Source organism: Monomorium pharaonis, chromosome 8, assembly GCF_013373865.1.
Source record: "Monomorium pharaonis isolate MP-MQ-018 chromosome 8, ASM1337386v2, whole genome shotgun sequence".
Lineage (NCBI taxonomy): Eukaryota > Metazoa > Arthropoda > Insecta > Hymenoptera > Formicidae > Monomorium > Monomorium pharaonis.
The window spans coordinates 5,036,970-5,059,327 of NC_050474.1; the positions used below are offsets into that span (position 1 = coordinate 5,036,970).

At 44.7% G+C, this 22,358-nt stretch overlaps 1 protein-coding gene and 1 long non-coding RNA gene across 34 annotated transcripts in view; one reads left to right on the forward strand and one right to left on the reverse strand.

Moving 5' to 3' along the window:
* LOC105829416 (microtubule-actin cross-linking factor 1) overlaps positions 1-22,358 on the forward strand; it is a 99,771-nt gene that overhangs the window by 7,579 nt on the left and 69,834 nt on the right. For 21 of the 33 annotated variants that reach the window (XM_036290446.1, XM_036290445.1, XM_028189952.2 and 18 more), the window contains 2 exons: positions 13,104-13,957; positions 19,944-20,005. In XM_036290446.1, the coding sequence (XP_036146339.1) occupies positions 13,774-13,957; positions 19,944-20,005 (246 nt within the window). In that variant the 5' untranslated portion in view covers positions 13,104-13,773. The other 12 variants (XM_012668219.3, XM_012668232.3, XM_028189955.2 and 9 more) reach the window with 8 other exon arrangements.
* LOC118646796 lies at positions 1,263-6,062 on the reverse strand. Its single transcript, XR_004964227.1, has 2 exons — positions 1,842-6,062; positions 1,263-1,763 (listed from the first exon to the last, which is right to left on the reverse strand). It is a non-coding gene; the product is annotated as an uncharacterized LOC118646796 (long non-coding RNA).

Sequence of the window (22,358 nt, forward strand, 5' to 3'; positions counted from 1 at the left end):
CCGACGGTAGGTTGATTGTGGGCGTTATGTACCTTCGCACTATCGAAAAATTAATATGAAAACGTGTAACCCTACCTGTCGACCGGCCTAATTAGCGAGTCTAATCATCCTCGGACGCAGCGCCGAGCAAACGAAAGTTTTTGCCGAGAATAAGCATAAAATTCGCTACGTATCTTGACAATAAAATTTATGTAACGCGCAATACTTCTTTCCGTTTTCTTCACTCGGTAATTTTTTTAGTAGGAACGTTGCCTTTTTCTAGCATTAAAAATGACGATGACGACCTGGATTTCTGGAATTATGCGTATTGGCGTGCAGTTAAGGATCGTCACGACAGATAATTTTAAAAATATGGGCATATCGTGCAATTCTAGTACAACGAGCATCGCGTTTCCGTACTTCGCGACATCGTTTTCAACGTGGGATGCCAACGAGAGCAGAAACTCGAGAGCATTTTGTAAATATCGAGTTGCGCGCCGGAGGTCGCCTTACCGCGATAATTTTTCCTCCACGGATGCCTTTTCTTTTCTCTTCTTCTCTCTTCGGCCCCGCGCCCCGCGACGTTTGGACCACTCTGACCATTATTCGTCTCGGACGCGTGCGCGATGCTGCGTGTGGGTGTCACTTGTTCCACGGACTCGTATTATTCGCCCGGATGTACAAAAATATTTCCACGCCGTGAATGAATAGCCTGAATAGCGGTGAAGCATGAATGGGGAAGAATTTACATAGTTTAGAGGGAATATTTCTTCGGATTCTGTAGATTCTACCTTCATTGACTGCTGACATCGAGATCTCCTATCGCGATTGTATGTACAATTCAATTTGCGAGGCACGCTCTTAGTCAACGTAACTCCGGTAGCTAGCGCAAGGATGTATTGAGATCCTATGTATCACATGCGCGTCTATTCGTTAAGTATTAATGGCCCGTGGCAATTTAAGTTTGTTATGCGCTATTAGTCACACAAGGTAGTCGGCGCGCGTTTCGCAGTAGCACATTTCGTGGCCGTCTATTTGTACGGCGATGATGCGATGCAGGAACTACCTGTCCATTGTTACGTAATTCAATCACAATGTGTCTAGTCATATAGCGCCGTAATCATCATCTATCAAATTCTTTCCGACCGGAAATCGCCTTCACTACGAAGACGCAGAAAATTTTTATGGCGAACACTCCGACATAACTTAACAATTTAATTAACAATTTGTTTTATGTCGAATCGAAAAAGATAAAGTTTGGAATATTATTGAAATATTTGCTATTTAAAAAAAAATATTTTAATTCTCCATTTCATGAAAGACGATAATTGGTTCGAAAGATTCACCACAAAGATTCTCATCGAAATATTTTTCAAATATCTAATAACTGTAAAACGGGTTCCATAATGTTAATGTAAAGTCTAGCAGCTAGGTTCGTCCAGTTTTTACGGATTAATTTCTCAAGCTATTGACAGCGGCATCGTTTTTTTTTGTCTACCGGTTAGGCTGGTCGAATCGCTCTATCTCCTGCGGACTGTATAGGAAGTAGGGACAAGTTAGGTCAGTTCACGTCGAGCTACGACCGTGGAGGCGGCAACAGGTGCTCGGGTCACGGTTCGATGCCCGGCTATACGCCATCAGCTGCCTCTTCGCTCGCCTCTCTTGCCTATAGAGTCCGTGGTGGTGCTCGGCGGCGATGTGCCTTCCACTTTTAATTATTGCCAGCTGGACGACTTTCCCCGTGAGCTAGGCCGTTCCAACCGAGTCTCGCGGCACTAAAGGCACTTTGAAAGAGCCGTTTTAACAATTTTTATTACGAAGCAGCGCGGTTTAATGAAAGTACAAATTTTTTTATACCGTACTTGTGGCTTCGAATGAATCGTGAACGATTGCGAATTGCTCGCCGGTATCCTCATAATACACATAAAATCGCATGTGGACCCATATGTCAACGCGTAAACGTTAGAACGTTGGCTGTTTAGACGCACGGGACTCCATCGGGGCGTGCAGACTAAACTCGAGCGCGAGACGTTCGTGACCGTTCGTTTGTCGGCGCGCGCTTATAACGCTCCGAGCTTAATGTAAATTTAACTGTGGACAATGATTGCCTGCTGGAGTCGCGGTGCCGGCTTTTCGCGCGTTCACTCCGTAATTCGCGTGGGAGATCTAAAGACGCGCGCCCCGGCCGCAATGTTCCGACATTTTTTCCGTCCTCTCTCCTCTTCTAATCAAAAGCAAAGACCAAAAGTACGGTCGACGCCGTCTACCTAGTACTAACTACCGCTTAATTCGCATCACACCGTTAGAATATTTCGCGACCGTGTTGCGAGCCGTGTGCGTAGGCGTAAGCGGAAAAATGTTGCGAGTTGATGTGAACTAGGTTCATTGCCTCGTATGAAAGCTTTTAGCATCATAAAGGAATTTTGCATAATAACATATTACCCAGGGAGAGAGAAAGAGAGCGTTTCTTTCAGACGTTTTCAACTTCACTAAATATTTATCGTTATTATTTTAGTGTTATAATCCTTGGATACAGAGCATTTTTAAAAATTTCGGACTATTAAAATTTTTCATTAAATTATAGGCTATTAAATGTTATTAATGGCAAATACTTTGGGGGTATTTTCGTCTCCGTGTACTTTTGAGATGTAAATGATACTAGACTGCCGCTCGCTCGAGTCTGCACATGTTCTCTCGTGGTGTCAGTTGCTATGTAAATATATACTATACAACCGCCATATACCTAAATGAAACCGGGGTGCTCATCCTGACTTGCTTATTGACATGTACGTTGTAATTAATCTTATATAACAACTGTAACGAGGAGAAATCACAAACCATACGATATGTTTTTCCGGGTAACGTTTTCTATCGAATTAGCATTTAAATTGGTCAACTTTCTTAAAATAGTTTTAATTGACTTGAGTTGAATGAAACTTGAATTTAGCTTTGAAATATTCAAGTTAAATTTGAAAAATTTACTAAACTTGAAGTTTTCATTAAAAATCTATTGATAGACAAATAAAAAAATGATCTTTGATTAATTTTAATTTAATATGAGATAAATGTACCATAGCAACAATGATAAATACAATAATATAATGTTGGATCGAACCAACGAAAAAATTTCGCTCTGAATACCGTTATGAAGAGGTCACAGGTCAGGCCAGAGTTAGTTCGACTTATAGACGTGAGATCCTATTTTTACGATTATTCTCCTTCCGTTAACTCGGAAACAAAGAGATCGCAATGTACATATAAATTGCACGTTGCATTTAATTTATATTACAATTTCTGTAATACAATTGACCAATTAACACGAACCGAATCTACCTTACCAGCAAGAGATATTGGAACATCGCGAGAACGTTGCACCCGTCTCATCGATATCGCGACCGTTTTACCACACCTTAATATTGTTATCGTATAGTGACCGTTGATACTCTTAACTCTTTTAGTCTCCGTGATAAGTCTTTTCAGAAAAAGTATTTTGTAATTTTATTTTTATCGAGAAAATTTTGAATATAAAACGATAATACAATTATCTTTTTATAATTATAGTTGTTTTGTATAACTATCTTTTATTTATCTACATTCTGAGTTTCAAGATTTGCTTTTTATTTATGATACATGATAAGACACGTGCGAGAACGACGTGTCATCGCTGGCTATAACGCAATGTTGATAATTTGCTCTCTCAAATGTACTCTGCTAATAATCACACGTCGATCATGATTTTGCAATGGTTTAATTTGCACGTAACGCACTTCTAAACTCATTCGCGATATGAATGCATTTACTTCGAAAACGTATAATCTTTTTAAGAAATTTATCTAAATATTTAAGGTTGTAAGAGAATTTCAAAATATTAGCAAAACCAAGACTTCCGCGCATTTTAGGGAAACAAGCTTACCTTGTGAAATTTCTCTAAACTTTTGTCCCATTTTTTTCGAATACTCTTGCGATATCTAAATGTACAGTATTATTGGCACAATATTTTATATTTTAATAAATTAAATGTGTTTTGAGCACTCGCGAATAAGTTATGTAAATGTTAAAAAATGTATCTTTGATAAATAGTATTAGCAACGAGGATTTAAATCGGCGTCTAACGTAAGACTGATTTTATACGAGAAGCGACGTACTTATATATATTTTGAGTAATCTTGGTCTCCATCATTGTACAGTTAGGAATGCCAGTTAAAGTTGTTGCCAGGTACGTAAAAGGCGAATTAAATTAAAAAAAAAAATCAATCGTGGATCGTGGTCGGTCGATTGGTTGACGACAAATCGAAGACTTGAAGATGCTTAAGCTTATTGGCAACCGCGTTTGCTTATTTGAACGTTAAAGTTGAATGTAATATTAATTCAATATTGGATTGTGTTTCCGTGAACTTTCAAGAGTAAAATTTACTAATTTATAACGAATTTTGGGTGAATACATTACACTAATTAATAACATTTAATCAAGATAAAAGCTCACTGATATTCGAGTTTATTTCGAATGGAAGGTTTTAATACCTAAATTCCTAGTAATAATTTATCTTTCATGTTGCGATTATAACTATCCATCTCACGTTGGATTAAAGTATGAATAGCTGATCAATTTAAGCGTCCCTAGACACGCATATCGCCGAGGGTTACGTGGCTGCGAGAAATAACGCGTGACCCCATCGGGAAGGTTTGACCGGAGCTCTCTCTCTCTCTCTCTCTTTCTCTCAATTCGTCTATAGAACAGTGTCTGGGTACACGTTATGCTGGGTGGGGTATACGAAAGATTGCCAATGCTCTAAATAGTAATGGTGGCCCTACGTGGGTCTTCCACTTGACCGCGAGTGCTTCTCCGGATTGAACTCTAGAGCATCGTTAAAGGCCGAATAATCGGGCGTGAATGCCTCAATGATGACGCCCGTTATGATACAAATACGCGGCCGTTCTTCTCGACGAATATCGTCGAACGAAACGCGTGTCGTTTTTTCGCGCGTCTTTTTGCACGTTGTCGCGATATCGAACTTTGCGATAACGTTATCAGAAATGATGAAAAATGACACCAGAACGTAAGCAAAAAATTAAATTGTTATATCTGTAGCAAAATTCACAATTTTTTCTTCCTTTCGCGATCTGAGACTCGGAATCGAAAACCGTTCTGTTCTTACAATCGGGTGAGAAAATAATGATAATTCCGATCTGGCGCGGAGGGAAAGAACGCGAGGGAACGTATGAGCGGCGAAACGTCACTTCCGTAAACTCACACCCCGTGTACCGGTACCCCTGCCGGTCCGTGACCTGCCTTACTGGCTCCCTCGGCGTGTAGCCTATCCTCCACGGCACGGAAAGAGAGAGATATCGGTGTGAGGAGGTGCGTTCCTGATCCTCCCTTACCCTCCACCCTGGTTCTCCTCTCCCTCTCTCCGGTCTACGTCTCACACTCTCCCACTTTCCATCGGCGGACCGCGCGCGCTGCCGCTGCCGCTGCTGCTAATGCTGCTGCTGCTCCTTCGTCTTCCGCAGGAGCAAGCGAGCAGGATCGCGATCGGGGAACCTGGAGGGAGAGCGGTGAGAACGGTCGTCGGCGCGGCGAGGAAGGCAGAGGGGGACAGGCCCGTTTCTTGGATCCCTCTCTCTCTCTCTCTTTTTCTCTTTCTGTCTTTCTCTCTCGGGAGAGCCGGCCGCCGGGTGGGCGGCAGTTGTCCAGGCGTCGGCAGTCTGCGTTCCGAGGCGACGTGGCCTGCACGGCGGAGCGACATACCGCGTCCTCTCCAATTCTCAGTGCGCTCTCTTTCTCTCTCTCTCTCTTTTTCTCTTCCCCTCTGCCTCCCTTCTCTATTCTATCCTTCCGTCTTTCTGCCTCCGTACCCTCTCTCTCACTCTTTCTCTCTCCCACTTGAACGCGTGTCCCTGTCCGCTCCTCTCGTCGCTGCCACCTCCGTCCTTGCGCCTGGCTCTATCTCTCTCTCGCTCTCCCTCTCCGTCTATCGCGTACACTCCTTGTCGCTCCAGCACCTGGCTCGCGACGCGACTCTCCGCTCCGCTCCGGATACACGGCGACTTCGTCAGCTTCGTCGTCGTCGGCGTCGTCGCCGGTACATATATACGTACGCTCGTGAGAACGAGAGAGAGAGAATTTGCAGAGTGTGTGTGTATATGTGTGTGTGTGTGTGTGTGTGTGTGTGTGCGAGAGTGTGCCACGTTTCGAAGCGCCCGGTCGTCGCTGTGTCGCGCGTGTTTCCTCCGAGCGGCACGAGGAGTAGTGAACTGTGCGCGGGCGCCGAGCGACGAGCGGACAGCGAGCAGCGGTGTGTTATCCAACGATCCTCCTCGTGTGTCGCTCGTATACGCGGGGTGTCAGTGACATTGTTATTCCTAGTCCAGAGTAGGTATACACGTATAGCGGCTCGTAGCGGAGAGCGACGTAGAATCCTCGCCGCGGACGCGGTGTAAACGCTCCAACGTGCGTGTTCGCTCGAGCTCCGAGCGAATCGACCGTTGCGTTATCAGCCGCGATAAACGCGATAGCGGTATTTCAGGCACGCCGCCGTTTCATTGTTGCCGCGGCCAGTTCCGTAATACAGCGCGAGGATTCTGACACGTGTACGGAGAGAGAAGCGCGAATTTCCAGCGAGATTTGTCGACGGTGATTGTCAGAGTCTCTCGCGGTGCTATGAATATGCGGAAGTACTTGCTCCTCTCCGAATGGCGGTTATCCTCGCAGCGATGAAAACACAGTCGGGCACGTTTTACCGCGTCCGAGAAATCGGGCGGGTGGAATTTGTCGAGGTACATTGCTGTAGCGATTTTTTTTTAAGCTTTCAATTCTTTTTTTTCTAATTTGCACGACAACACTCGCGACTAGCTACATCTAATACTATCGCGAAGTACTAATCGCGAAAATAACCCGAACGGCTCGCTGGCAACGCCAGGCGTTCGTGTTTGAGTCATACGCCTCTGGTAATCACGGCAGTGATTCCGACACTCCCTCTACCCTCCTGCTTTCCCATTCTCTCTCTCTCTTTCGCTCTCTCTCGATCAATCGATCGATCGATAATATATTCGATTTCAATGAATACGCCTCTCCTCTCACACGGCGACTTTTCCGACTCGTTTGTCTCTACATTGCTCGACGTCTACCTCTTATCGATTTCAAAATCGTTCCGTTGACATCAGAATCGTGATGCAGACCTTTAAATTGCCGCGTGGTTTCTACATCGTGTATGTGTACGTATTGTGATGCTTACGTAGATTTTATCTCGCGTAGAAACGATGTATTCTTTAAAAAGATGTAGCGTCGAACTTGATCTTTGGGTAATTAAAATTTTATTTTCACGTGGAAATTTTGTTCGTTTATATAAACTTTTAGCTGATTTACTTTTACACCTGACTCGCCGAGAGATTTTCCCAAGTCGATCGTGATTTGAATTTTAATATTATTTTAACATTGTAAATAATCAAACGTAGGATTCTTCCGCGGAATAGCGTCACGTCGTCGGCTATCAGTTAAGTTGCGTTTATCTGTTATTATCGATACCGCGTAAGCCGGATAAATACGAGATGGCAGATAGCACGCGATGTAAAAACACGGCTAATTTGCCTGGTACGCTTAATAAGCGACGCAAACACGGTCTTCGAGATAACGGAGGGGGGGGGAGGGGGGTGGAATACTCACCGCCGGAAATACTTAAAATTTTTTACGCAAGCCCCCAACGCGGAACTTCTCTTCCCTCTCGACACTCCGTCGACACGTCGTGCCGTTTGAGCGGAGTTTTCCCGCCGGACGCCGGGAAAGACAAGACACCGCCCGCTGTGGGATAAGAAGAAAGTTGTTTTTATCGAACGCGACGATTATGTAATGGACGCCGAGTGAGGAGAGCGAGGAGAAACAGCGGCAGAAGTCGACGACAAAACTGGTCGAGGCGGAGAGACGTGCGCGAGAGCACATATAACGCGCCGCGGTTTACTCGCGCCGACCCTCGCGGGCGCGCGCGCGACTTCTTAATTTGGTTGGATCGCGAAACTTTTACTCGAATTGGCGCTGCCTAGCCGCAGTTAATTCGCTCGGCAAATTGACTCCACACGGAGGATCGGGGTACACATAAAATAATCGCGATTCCCGAGGCTTAATTATTCTCTACGGTACTTAATTATTCTCTCAGCAGTGAAAATGAGTTTCAAGTAACGTAACATCCCAGACGAAGACATCGTAAATATCTCGTTTCGCGCCGCTAGCGTTGGGAAGGCTCAACGCGCAAGATCGATCGATTTGCATTTCTCTTTACGTTGAACTTTTCTTCAAAATCAATGACCGATTTTTGGCCTCGTACGTGCCAATTTGCGAGAATAAATTGTTTCTCTGATTTGAGAATCAGTTTATACAGCGGGGGATTTTGTGTACGTGGAGAGAGTCGTTTCCTGTACTATTATTTACTATTCCTCTTTTGTAACGGAATTACTCATCGCCAAATCTCGTTCTTCCTCGTCAACGGCTCTCGAGAGGCCTGCCTTCCTCTTTCCTGTGCTATTCTTACCCGCAGCAAATCACTTTTTTCACGCATCGCGTTTTACGCCGAATGCGAATTATCGTAAATGACGTTCTCGCGAGCGATTGTACTCGATGAAATCATTCCTGGTTGTTTTCTCGGTTGCCCCTTGGCGGACGACGGTGATGGTGAAATCATCGCCAGTAGACGACACTCCAGTAGAAGGGGTGAAACAACATTAAAAGACGACTATGATCAACAATATCCTTATATGGTTAACTGGCGGGGACGAATTCGCGGATCATGCCGTCGGTGAACGTTGCGAGAGGTGCGATTCGATTGTGGGCGGGCACGTCTAGGCAAATACAGGTGGGGCCGCCGGTTCGATTTCGGGCTGAATATGCTACGCCAACACCGGGGTCCCTTCCTCTCGAAACTAGACTCGGTGGGTCCCAAACGAGTCTTCCATTCTTGGTAAAACGTCAGGTAGAATTCACTTTTGTCATAGGTAATAGGAATTTTAATGTCGTTTCTGGCAACACGATGACGATTCTGTCCAGGGAATTTCAGGATAATGCATCAACTGCACGTGTGCGAATTGTGCACTCCTCTTCCAGCGCTGGAGAGAGAAAGAAGTGACGACCGTTCGTTAAGGAATTTCGAGTTCGTTCGACTGCAAACATCTCCGTCGCTAATTCTCACGGGATTCGCGTCCGATCTCGCCCTTTATTCTTTGTACACTTGTTAGCTGGTACTTCGTGGTAAGAATAAACGTGATCCCATCCACGCCGACGTCGGCGGTTGGCGGCGATTGCATTGTGATCGAACGCGGGGCACGTTCCGCGTACGCGCAGATTTACGCCTCCGCCGGCGCGGAGGCCTCGCAACCTGCTCTCGGTATAGCTCTCTCCGCGTGACATCCGTGCGAACACGTTTCGTATCGTTATCTCGCGCTCTAACCCACGTACACGACTACTCGCGCGTAGCCTTTTAAGGGCCGATCGCGAACCCGAAGGTATCGTCACCTTCTTCCAATTGTTTCCGCGATCCTCAGCCCGGTCGTTAGATCGAAATGAAATTCAAATCGCGATTAAGCCGGGAGAACAAATACTTTCCCTACGTCATACCCGCGTATCTATGACAACGGCGGAGTTTTTTTTTTTTTTTTTTATTCACGCATCGTCACGCTTCGGGAAGCGACACTTTATGTTTGTTCTGCGTCAGTCGGCCGCCTACCTCGTTCACCTTTGAAATCGATCCTCTCGGTTTCTCATTACCTTAATCGTTCTCGTCGCCTGGTGTCCCTCGCCTGCCGTGACGCGACTATCGTCGCTACAACTCGTCGTTCGAGCCGACGCCCTTTTCAAGGGTACCCAGAAGTAATACCCGACATCCCATTCGAAAATCTCACACGACGGACCATTCGTGTCTGCCGCGGAAAATGCGGGGGGAATTGGAGGTGTAAACGCTACGTGGCTAGTTTTTCGTGATCTCCAACGCGGGAGACGCGCGACTCGATTAGTCTCGGCGGGCCTCCCGAGATCCCCTTCAAGGTTGATCGCGGAGGGAGTAACCTCCGCCGGGGCCCCGGGGAGTAATGGGCCGAGATCGACTGCGGACCCGTTATGCGACTTGGCGCAAGAATGCCGCCGAGCCGGCCCCCGTGTAGCCCGCGCGTTGTGCCGCTCGCGATACGATGCCCTCGCGCGCGTGCCCTTCCTCTCCTTCGCTCTCACGGGGGAGAGAACGTCCCTCCTTCCCTCGAATTTTTCTCTTCCCCCCACCTTTTTTTTTGATTTTATGAAGTTCTCTGAATGTAATTTTCTGCCTTTATCTCCTTCAACTGTACTCTCGCCCGCAGAGGACACGCGAGATCCCGGCTATAAGCTTATAGCTGTGGAGATCTCACTTGTGTATGTATAGCTGTTGCGATAGTCGCGTATGCCACATGGGCGAGTAATAACGCATAAGCGATTGCCAGGCAAGCGGCCGTAATATCGTAGTTTCGCTCCGTCGCTTAACTCGCCGGTTAATACCCCGTAGTTAGACGTCTGCATGCGCGCGGTTCTTCTCCGGGATGCGCGCAATCTTTAAGATATCGACGCGCATCGGACATGCTGTGATACGCCGTTCCCTTGGACCCGATCTTCTCCCGATGAATCTCGGATCCCCGAACGCGCGTCCGCCGTTTTGGCATACCTACACCTCGCGATATGAGGTATGACGTGCGTGCTCCCCGCGAGAGCGGGACTATGCTCATATAAGGCGCGCACACGTGTGTGTGTGTATTATGCTCGAGGATGCGAGAGAGTAAGTTTTTTCTCGGAACGCATGATTCAGCACACCCGGCGACATTAAGAGCGAGAGACCGTCGTCGCCAATCGGCGTTTAATGAATTAACAAGGGCTCGTTCCATTAGGCGCGGAGTGCGGGATCAATTAAAGCCGCATTCACGGGTCAACGAGCGGCGAGAGATGCATTCTCCTCGGTTCGAGAGCCGCAGCCTTTTAAATTGAATTCCCGGAACGGAAGAGACGCGTACCGTTATGGATTTTTAATCGAATCCGAAAACGGATGGCGAATTTTTAATTTTTACAGCGAAGAAAGAAAAAAAGAACCCTGATTGCTCTCGCGCGTCGAGTGCGCGCGATTCAGGTTTTTTTTTCTTTCGGGAGTCAGTTTTTATAAGCCGTTCTCTTCTTTCCTCGTAATTATATTTAACGGTGCCGAGACGAGAAGGATCTCGACATCGACGCCATCGGCTCTTCCTGCGCGCAATGACGACCGGCGGAACGTGTCGCGGAACGACCTCGCCTAACCGCGTGTCACTCTGTTTTCTTTCCGTTTCTAATTTCGTGCGGGCAAGACTGACGACCGGCTTCGGCGTGCGTGCGTGCGTGCGTGCATGTATGTATGCATGTGCGTCCGATCACGCGCGCGTCCGAGCCGATCGTGTATGCGCGTCGCGCCTTGCATCGCGTCGCGACGACAACGCACCTCTCGTATTCCGCGCACGCAATTTCCATCGTCTTAGGCATTTAATTCTGAGCTTCTTCCTTGAGCTCTTTTTAAATTTTATCACGCAGAGAGAGAGAGAGAGAGAGAGAGGAGAGAGGAAGGGATGGGAGAGGGGGAGGGGGATAATACGCGTTGCGCGCTGTCCACGATCGAACGGTAGTGCAACAATCGCGTCTGCTGGCAGAGCCAGCAGCAGAGCCCCCCTTCGCCACCGCCGCGTCGGCGAATTGGTCCATGACGGACCGTCCTGACACACGCACCGACCACACGGCGGGCACCCACGTACCCGTTCTCCGTTTACCATATGCGGGGAGTTCGATCTCGCGGTTAGAGGCGCGCTTCCATCGTCGCCTTAAGGCCTCCGCCGGTGCCAGGCGTGTGCGTCGGCGCTCAGTCTCCACGCGCCTCGCGGATCGTCAGTTCGAAAAGGTCGCTCGATCTGTCCAATCCGCCCGTCCATCTGTCCGTCCGATTTCACTTTTCGCATCGGTGTGTTCACGGGCCGGGATGTTCGACGTCGTACCGGCCCAGCCGTAGGTGCGTGTCGCAGGCATTTACAGTGCTACGAAATTAGCGAAACGGGGGCGCAATTGTCTGCCGGTCTGTCTTGCTTTATTGGGTTAAGTTTGTTTTTCCACAGAGTGAGGAGATTGATTTAAAAAAAAAATCGGTTGATTAAACAAATGGTGCGGTGTCCCGCTGGCATAAAATTTATCCTTGAAGTCTGAGCTTTTGTTTAATTAATTAAATTCTGCGCGATTTATTCCTTCGTCTTTGCGTATTTGCTGTTACAATTTGTACAAATTTTTGGATATAAGAGAGATTACAAGATGTTCCATTAGATAAATCACAAGTTAATCATATTTAATCGCATTTTGCCGTTACCCTACCCCAATCGTTAGCCTAATATGCTAGACGATCGATTGCAAATTTGATGCGGTGAGTTAATAGTACCTGGTGGCTGGGTGTAACCGTGATCGAGTTTCCAAGTTTCTTACTTAGGCGTGCACCAAGGCTGTTGATTTCTAATCTCACGTGAATATCGATCGATCGCCCTTTTTATTTTTATCACGCCACTGCTTTTTTTTTACGACCATCCTACAATAGTGTAATCGTAGTTGTAAGTGGTTGTAAGGCGCATTTCCTATCGCTGCTGATGATTAGTTAGCTTTAATTTAAGTTTAACTTCTCTTTAAAATTTTCTTTAGCTTTACAAATAAGAGAAATCGAGATTAAAGTTAATTTACATTTAATTGTTAGAAATGGACGAAACGACACTGCACCTTACAATACTTTACAATCATTATAGCTTACGTTTACGCTATTGCAGTATGCACTTCCCTTTCCTTTTCTTTCTACAATTCCTTCAGTCTTTCGCATATTAATGGCCAGCAATCAATTTGCAATATTTCGTGCATATTAATATAATAATTTAAAAATCATGTTATTAATTGATTTTTAAGATTATAGTTGGTATAATTTTGGGATTAATTTTTCAAAAATGGAATTTCTCAGCGCTAGAACTGTCAAGTTTCTCCCCGGCCGCGTTTCACTTTCGTAGAATCGCTTATCAAACGTTCTCGTTCAAGGTTCGAATATCTTATTCTCGCATTGCGCATTATCGTTGCACAGGTTTTCCACCTTCGTGTTGTCACTGACAGGGACACGACGGCGAGTCGGGCGTCCTTTCGAGAATTCACAAAGTGCCATATCGTATAAGAGGTCGCGGGCGATATAAAAGCGACTCGCATTTGCATACGCGCCGCGCGGCAGATTGGAATCCGAAGGTGGAGGGAATCCCAGGCCGATTCCCCGAACGACCGAGGGGAGGGTCCGAGAAAACCGACCGCGTTCCAGCCGAGGCTGGTGCACGTCGTGGTAAACAACGACGGACAATCGGGTGGACATCGTAGAGACTCGCGAGACTAACTTAACGAACGAATCGAATTGAAAAAGCTCCGATCTGAGAATTGACTTTGAAAGAGAAAGAGAGAGAGAAAGAGCGAGAAAATTTGCGAAAATGTGAAAAAAAAAAGATCGCTATTCGCGCGCGATTGGGAGCCAACGAACGAGCGTGTACACCACGAGGTACACACCTTCGAAAGAACAAGCAGCGCGGTTTTCTACGAACACTTTAAACGTCGAGTGGTGAACGTGATTTAAACACGCGGAATAAGCGAGACTAATCGAGCACCCTGCCGCCGGCTGGTGCTGTCAGGGCGACGGAGAACGGCGTCTCCGGTTCCGCGTTCTCGCGGTGTCGTGAAGAAGTGTGTCATGATAGTTCGCGCGTGAGCCGGGTATGAACGTTGAAACCTGCACCCTCTACTTCGCTGGGACGGCCCGGGGCCCGGAGAAGGACAGAATGTCGACCCAGGCTTACTACAAGGACCGGCTCGGTTTCGATCCAGCGGACACCGTCGCCGAGCACCATCGCGAGCAACGTTCCCAGCACGGTTACGAGGAGTCGCTCTCCAAATTTAAAGGTCAGAATGCGAACGGCTTCCCGGAGGATGGTCCGGGATGCAATGGCGGGGTCGTGGAACACCGTTCCGGCAACACTCAGGCTTTCTGGGGCTGCTGGGCGATGTTCATTGAGGCACACGGTAGGTGCAGAAAGAGAGAGAGAGAGAGAGAGAGAGAGAGTTGGCATGCGGATGCTGGACGATTTTTTGTGGCTCTGAAGTTTTGTCCCTGTATACCCTTTTTTTTTTTTTTTTAGTAAGTAAACGAGCAGTTTGCTGTTTAACTAATCTGGCTATCGATTTTGTGTATAGATCGGACCGAGAGACGTTCTCCTTGCGCGCGAAATTAACGTTTTTGGGATTTAAATCGTCGGGACATTTATTCCAAACACGCTTTGGCCTTCGCAACATGCTAATTTCGGCATTCTCGTCTGATTTAAGAGTGGATACTTCAAAAAAACGGCTGCATAATTACGGAACGATTCCGATAAACGACTATAATTCAACGTTGGCCATTGACTTGAATATTCATGATGATACCTTTGTCGGCAGAAAACGTTAAACGTAACAGTTTATGATACAATAAATTAAATATACCGCATAAATATGCATTCTTTCCACGAAATTGATATTAATGTAAAAATTAATATTATACGTTCGCTTGATAAATAATTATAGTTTAACTGCGCGTTTATACATAAAGATTACATAATTATTTCCAAACGGTACGTCCAAATATGCGATGCGTTTGCTTGCAGTTTGCAAATTTGCCCGTTCACGGTGTGATATTGGTGTTTACTAACTTGGCGATTAAATTTGTTCCATCGACCGCTTGTAACGCGCGCGATACGCGTCTAAAAGGTTTGAGTTACGCTCACACGGCGGTTTGTTTGTTAAATGTTTGAGCTGTGAGTGTCGCTTTCCTCGCCTCACCTTTTTAGCAGCGCTAAAGTCGAGAGTGTGTAGTCTACGCGCGGAATATCCAAACTGTCGTCTGTGTACACAACATAAGTAGACAGATAACGAAAAGTAGCGAGCGCGGCTCTCTTTTATCATTTTGTCTGCTTAGACTTGGTGCCTCTCAACTTCCTCCTTCCCCGTCTGTTCATTCCCCCCCGGGGGGGGGGGATTTTCCGAATTTGCGTTCGCGAAGTCGCGCGGATCCGGTGACTTCCACGCGCGGCCCACCATTTTACAGTTGCGCCAAGTAGACAAACAATAAACAATGGCCGTCGCTTTTCATAATCTCTGCCCACACGGGGATTGCATGTATACGCCCATCAGTCAGTTGCTTTTCACTTAGCGCAAAAGTAAACGGCCGGAAGGCCGACTCGTACGAGTGACGTCAGCGTCGTGTCGTTCGCCACGCCGCCGGGATTGATCGCTAATTTAAATCGTAATTACCGGGATCGCGTCCGGCCGGTAGAGTAAACCATTCCGTGACGCGGACGGCCGTTACGTCGTCGTTATCAACGTGCGCCGTTGCTTTCGCATCGCTTTACATCCCGCGCCTCGTCTCCCGTCTCGGGTTCTTTTGACGGAGAGCCGATGGAGCGAAGGACGCGGCATTATGAAATCGAGAGTCTCTCGTCCGTGCGTTACGATCTCCTCTTGCGTTACGAGCTCACACCTTAAGCGCGGTGATTAATAATGAAAGCGTAAAATACGCTCGCGTCGTTGCTCATGAATGAGGTATATGAGGTACATCAGTTGAAAGTGTCAACCGCGATCGCGAGAGTTATGAATCTTTTTCGTAGCTTCTATAAAGGCGCCGAATAACATGTCTGCTCCGCGAATTGCGCGCATACAAAATGGAGCATTGTATTATATATCGTTTGGCAGAAGCGTGATCAAAATTGTAATAAATTATGATGAAATTAAAATAATTCTTATAGATATATAGATACGGGGTTCTAAATTTTATTTTCAAAATACACAGAAGTAAAATTACTCTCAAATTGAAACTTATGTATTCAAATTAACGCGATCATTGTTTCATATATAAGCAACAATGTATTTTCTTAGAAGAATTTGAAAATCTTGAATTTCAAAATATTATAGTCTTATTTAAATATTATAAGTGTTATTTCAAGAATATAATATCATTGTTTTGATAATTTTATTCTAAGAAAATTATAATCTTTGATTTGAACATGTATTTTCTCTTTTTATTTCCAAGAAAATTATTTTTAAATAACAAGAATATTATTTTCTTGATTAGACTATATAAAATTTTAAAATAAATCTTTATTCAAATAAATCTTTTTGATTTAACGCAACATAATCTCATTTCAAGATTTCCGTTTTGAAACTAAAGATATTGTCAAAACAACAATACTCTTTTTTTCTGTGTGCGCGTTTTTAAAAATAATTCTTACTACAATATTTTAAAAATAATTCTTACTTTTTATTAAAAATATTGTCACTAGAAACATCGTACATCGTATGAGTCGAGATATAATTGTACGCGATAGAACGGCAAAATTTGTCTCATCCAAGTATTCTGATGATCCGCCAGTCATGGATTCGTCGAAGAATTTGATAAGTCGACAATATTATCTAGCACCATCCTAAATGCCGGGAGGATATCGCTTAGATTACCGTCGAGAATTTCCGAAAAGAATAAATACCGATGAATGACATTCATTGACGTTTATCTTTAGCCCCTGCAATGTCATCTGTTCTCAGAGCTTCCACATTCCAGCATTCGTATCCGCTAACAAGGACTTACTGAAGAAAGCGTCCGGCAAATTTATGCGCATTTCTTCAGAGTTAGTTCATGCCTCTCTTTTTCGCCGATGCGCTTACGTCTCTGTATAGAAAGATCTGAAAGGGATATAAAACATATATTAAATGTATTTATTTTAATTGCAAAGACTGATATTTATTTTTGAGGAAATAGGTCTTGTTATATTACAATTCATTATTATGTAATTCAAATATAATTATTAATATTATGCGGCAATCTATTATACAAAAGATTTAGGAAACGCATTTATCATCTATTTTATATAAAATGTTATGTAATTTGCCATGTCGTAATTTTTCAATCACGATAAAGTTTTTAGATTTAATCTTATGAAATTGATTGTTCATTGGCGTAAATTGACGAAGACGAGTCATTAAGGCCACGCCAATTAACGGCTGACAATTCACGCGAGGCTATCTCGTAGTTATGACACTGAGAATTGGATTCTCCGGAATTGCTTTGGCTCGCGATCAGTAGTAGATCGTTCTGGCACGACTGTTAGAGATCGACAATCGTCCTTCGCGAGTTTAGATTGACTTTTCTATGACTCGCTAATGTCCAAAGTGCTAATTACAAATTGTGAAACTGACATCTTTCCTTGCGTTTTGTGTTAACGATCTGTTTAATAATTTGGTCGATCATAATCAAGGAATTTTTTTATCGTGATTTTATTATATCAAGGATTTATTATATCAAGTTACCGAAGAGATTGTAGCTGTATTTATTTTTATCATCATGACTGATCACACTGCAAGTTTTTCTACGAGATTGTAACAGATTAAATTATCTCTTAATCAATCCTGTCTTTAACCATTAAATCTGAAACGTTAAAAAGATCATCCAAGAATAACATACGTCGATGATAAAAAATTATTAAAAATAATAGTATAAATGCAGATCCAAAAGTTCTCTACTTTGATTACTTTAAGTGAGATATTCTCCATTGATACACGTATAATTGTTTTATTATCTTTTCGAGAAAGCGACGATGCTTAATAAAAATACGGTACGTATATATTATAATTAATAAAAAGAATATTCTAAAAGAACATAAAGTGTCCCATTTTTCTTTTAAATAATTATTAATTAAGCTTTTTTTATTTAAGTGTTTAATTAAAGAATGGCCGATTATATAACAAAAACTTGTCATTAAAAATTATGTCGCAAAATGCGGGATTTTTTTTGTATTACTTGTTAATTGCCACTCTAGGTCATTGTTATTCGAATGCAGTTTCGAATTGTTTGGCAAGGTGTTAGAACTGGGCCAAAGTTGGGCCCAACAACGAGACGAGATAATCTACCAAGAACAAATGCTCGGTTCGCAGAGTAGAATGGAATGTCTGATTTTAGCATAAGCCGCGAAGTTCGTAAAGTTTGTTAAGCCACGCGCACCCGCGTGCGTGGGTATAAGACATTAATGAACTTTCCGCAGATTCATACTAAACAAAGTTTCCTGTCACGCGAGACCTCTGTATCTATTTTGAAAAAAAAAAAAAATTCTTCGAAATTTGGGCCACATGCACTTTGCATAATGCAACTTTATTATCTTGTAGATTTCATTCGTAACACGGATGGGATTTTGCTAAATGTGTGTCCTACCGGTGTGCAATGTCGTATCGCGTTCGGTTTCGTGTTAACATTCCCGCGGCGTGTATCACACCGGGAGTCGTTGAACGCGTCATGCGCGTTCATTAAAATATTTGATCGCGATTTCTCTCACGAGAGCGACAGGCGCACTCGACAGGAAAATGTGATCGTTCACAGAGCGGGCCACTCGAGATATTTCTAAATCTAGAGAAGTGCTCCCGAGTATATCTCTTTACCTCTTATTTTGTATCGTCTGGCGGGGTATTAGGCTGACACTTGCCGCCTGCCTGTCGACCTTTCGAACATACTGGTCGATGATACCGCCGCTCGAGTGGCATTAACTTTTCACGGAGGTGCTAAGTTTGCGTTATTAATCATACGTAGATTGTATATTATGAGTATCGATAAATCTCTACGCTAATTCCCGGCAATTACTCCAGATGCCTATGAATGATTTATGCATTAATTGATCTAATAGTATACAAGTTAATCTTTCATACTTTTTATGTCAATTTGCTATACAGCGGTACGAGCCCTTGGAATCAGTGCTCTAGTTATGTATATAAGATGTCTTTATTATTACCTACCGACAGTTGATTCGTATGCGTTTCGACATCTCGATTCCAATCACCGAATACGAATCGCTCGAATGAGACTTCAGAGATGTTATTTTAAATTACGTATTCACGCCGCAATAATCATGATTACGCTACAAAAATACATCATTAATTCGTAAGAGATCCCCGACTTGACGTTGGCGTCCTTGCGGTCCCGGCCACGGATTGCGTCACGTAGGTGACAAAAACGGAAGGTCTCGAGTGATAGTTTTACGGATTGAGATGTAGGTACGCTTAATGACATCTAATTAACACGGGACATCTAGCTAGAGTCAAATCTTGTTCATAATTCTATTTATATGGTTTGGTAGAAAAAAAAGACAACCCCGTGTTACGGGTCACGTAAAGTGGGCTTGGATCTTATTCATGCGATCTATTGTGTTCGTACTTTTGCGCCTCGCATGCCAACCGATTGAGCAGCTTGCCAAGCCGACCGACCTTCCGTCCATTCGCTCACACCTACCTACCTGTCTACCTGCTTGGCCTCATCCAACTTGACCTGATCCGCTTGCCTGCGACTTTGGTTTCGTTATACTGACCTCGACCATCCTTAAAGACCCATTTCCAGGCGGCGTGGCGTTGCGTCATGACGATCTCGGTGTCACGCCAGAGCCGTATGCATAACGTTACACCGCCGCGATAATGTAACAGCTGTATACCTATATCAGTGCAACGAATTGCGAAATTCAATTGTCACGGTAATCTATATCGTTGCCGTGCTGATGACAATAGACGCGGCGACTTGCACCGTCTATAGTGCGTGCGCTACGTTTGTGCGGCGTGACATCGAGCAAGACTGCGCTCGTTGCATAAATATAGTGGCAATTATGATAATGGAATATGACTTGAACTGTTGACAATTACGCTAATGTTACGAGGAATATTTTATATTTACATTAGCTACTACGGATACAGGTGCATAATTGTTATACGTTAGGTAGCGTTTGTGTGCGCGCGTGTGTGTGCGTGTGTGTGCGTGCACTGCTCATAACGCGGTAGCCGTCGAAGGAAACTCCACGTTTCTGATATTTCTCCTCTTCTTGTGTGTTTGCAGACGAACGAGACGCTATACAGAAGAAGACCTTCACGAAGTGGGTGAACAAGCATTTGAAAAAGGTGAGACTGCTTCTCGAATTCTCGGATTCTCGCGTTAGTTTTATTGTCCCGCGGCGGTTTCTCAATTTGCACGAGTCTTGTTTACTCACGCCATCGTTTTAATTGGTCCGATGGCGCTGGTGCACAAGATATATATTCTCTATTGAAGAAAAAAGTCTGGAAGAAATTAAATTGTGAATTGCATGTAAAAGAATTTTTTTATTTTAATTGTACCGAGCATTTTAAAACGAGAAGTCAATGTACCTTTCCTCACAAAAGATTTCTAACTTGGAAACTTAAAAAAAAAACTGAAATTTGGCAATATAATAAAAGCAAAAAAAAATACTTCATTACATCAAGATATTTTCTATGGATTGCCAGTCTCTTCCTAAATAAGGATCTCTTGTCAGCAGAGGGTGTTCAAAAATAAGAGATTAGTAGAACATATTTTGTATATAATTGATTATAAGGTTTGAATTGGCAGAGTTACATGACAAACCCATACCATACTGACGATTGAGGATTAACTAGGTGCAGCCTCTTACCTTGGTCTTATCGTTATAACTTGACTGACGTTCACGTTTCTTTCTGCAGAATTCAATTCTAAAATTCGCGCGCATGTGCAAATGACGCATAATGCGCGTTCTATCCATTCCGCGAGCTCCTCATCCTACAACCGTGTAAAAACTGTGACGGAATTACTCACGGAGGCCGATTGTCATTTCACGCACAAAGCAGTAAATTGTCCCCGTGCCGAAGGATTTACGATTCACGTAAATCGCGATCCGTGTAAGGAGGCACGGCGTGAGAGAAAATTTATTTCTATTCGGATTATTTTTACTCAATCGGAGAAGACAAATTTATACTCGTCGTCCGAGTACTCCGCGAGGCACATAAATCTGCGAAATTGCGCGAAAGACAGCATCGTAACGCCGAGCTAGTCGCCGCTCTGTTGAGCCGGGCGAACACAATGGCCAATGGCGCGCCGCGAAAGCGTTGAATCCCTGGAAGTAAGGAAACGCGTTAGTAGCGCGGCAATCGAGGTCCGCGTCGCAAATACGCAATAGAGGACGACGCGCGGGAAGTTCCGCGCGGAATTACGCGGTCCACCGACACGTGTCCCCCTTGGAACTTTCGAAAGGATCGCCAGGCTTGTCGCACCTCCTCCCGCTTTTAATGCCGTAACAAGTAGGCGTCTTTCGCTCGCGTGCGCGCGTAAAAATCAGCGAACTCCCATTGCGCAATCACGGGTTCCGATATCGCGGCCCCCGTGTTGCGTATGTGGCACGCACGTGGGCCGAAAGTACCTTGTCGCTCGCGCGCCGAGAGGAGCGTGGTGTGTGTACGGCTATAGAAGGCAGCAGGGGCCCGAGCCGCGATATGTGGGCGACACGGTCGAGGAAAAATCGCGTGCGATGATACGGCGAGACGAAAATCTCCGTCGTTGGCCCCCAAAAATGCCGGTCGCGTCGACCGGGTTCGTCTATTCCGCCGCGCCGTAACGCGTGGAAAGAAAAAAAGGAAGATGCGAACGGAGTAAACACTTGGGTCTGTTTTTCCGCTTCGAATCACCGCTCTCTCGCGGTGTCGCGAGAGATACCACGGTTAATCGATAAGGATTATCGTTAAGTGGCAAACGCCAGAGATACCGATCGCGCGGATAGCAAAAATATTGATGAGCTTTGATCCTCGGCATGCCGCCGGGTTGTACTATGTCCGGGATAAGAACGCGGTCAAACGTTTCTCGATAAGGGACCGCCGCCCGTCCGTCGCGCGCCGTTCGTTGCACATCTTCGCCGAGCGTGAGTAACCGCGGGCTATGCCATGCGGCTCGGAAATTCCCCGCCATAAGGGAACTGCACACACACACACACACACACACTCTGCATTTGACAGCCGTTGCAGTGTCGGGATATTTTGCGGCGAATATTTGCATACGGTTGAACAATGCTGAGAAACGTTAACCCGTGAACATTCGCGCTTTCGGCGACGCGCCGCCGAGGTAGATCATTTTCTCACGTGGTGATAAAATATGTATGAGGCATCTTGTATTATCTCGTAAATTCTCTCGTGATTCTCGTACCACGTTACTCGTTGCTTATGAATCACTTGTTAAATGCAAAGTTCTTGCTAAATGTTTCCAGATTAATCGACGCGAATTGATAAAGTTGATAGGAAAGACACCGTTAGATACAGAGAACATTAATTGCCACGTTGCATGTTTATTGATAAGATTTAATAATAGCTTAACAACAGGTACTTTATCGAATGACGTCTTGAGATAATTGGCAAGCGGATTATTTTCATTTATTCGTTTATATAAGCGAAATTATACCATATTAACATTACATTATGCAAGATTTTTCATAATTAT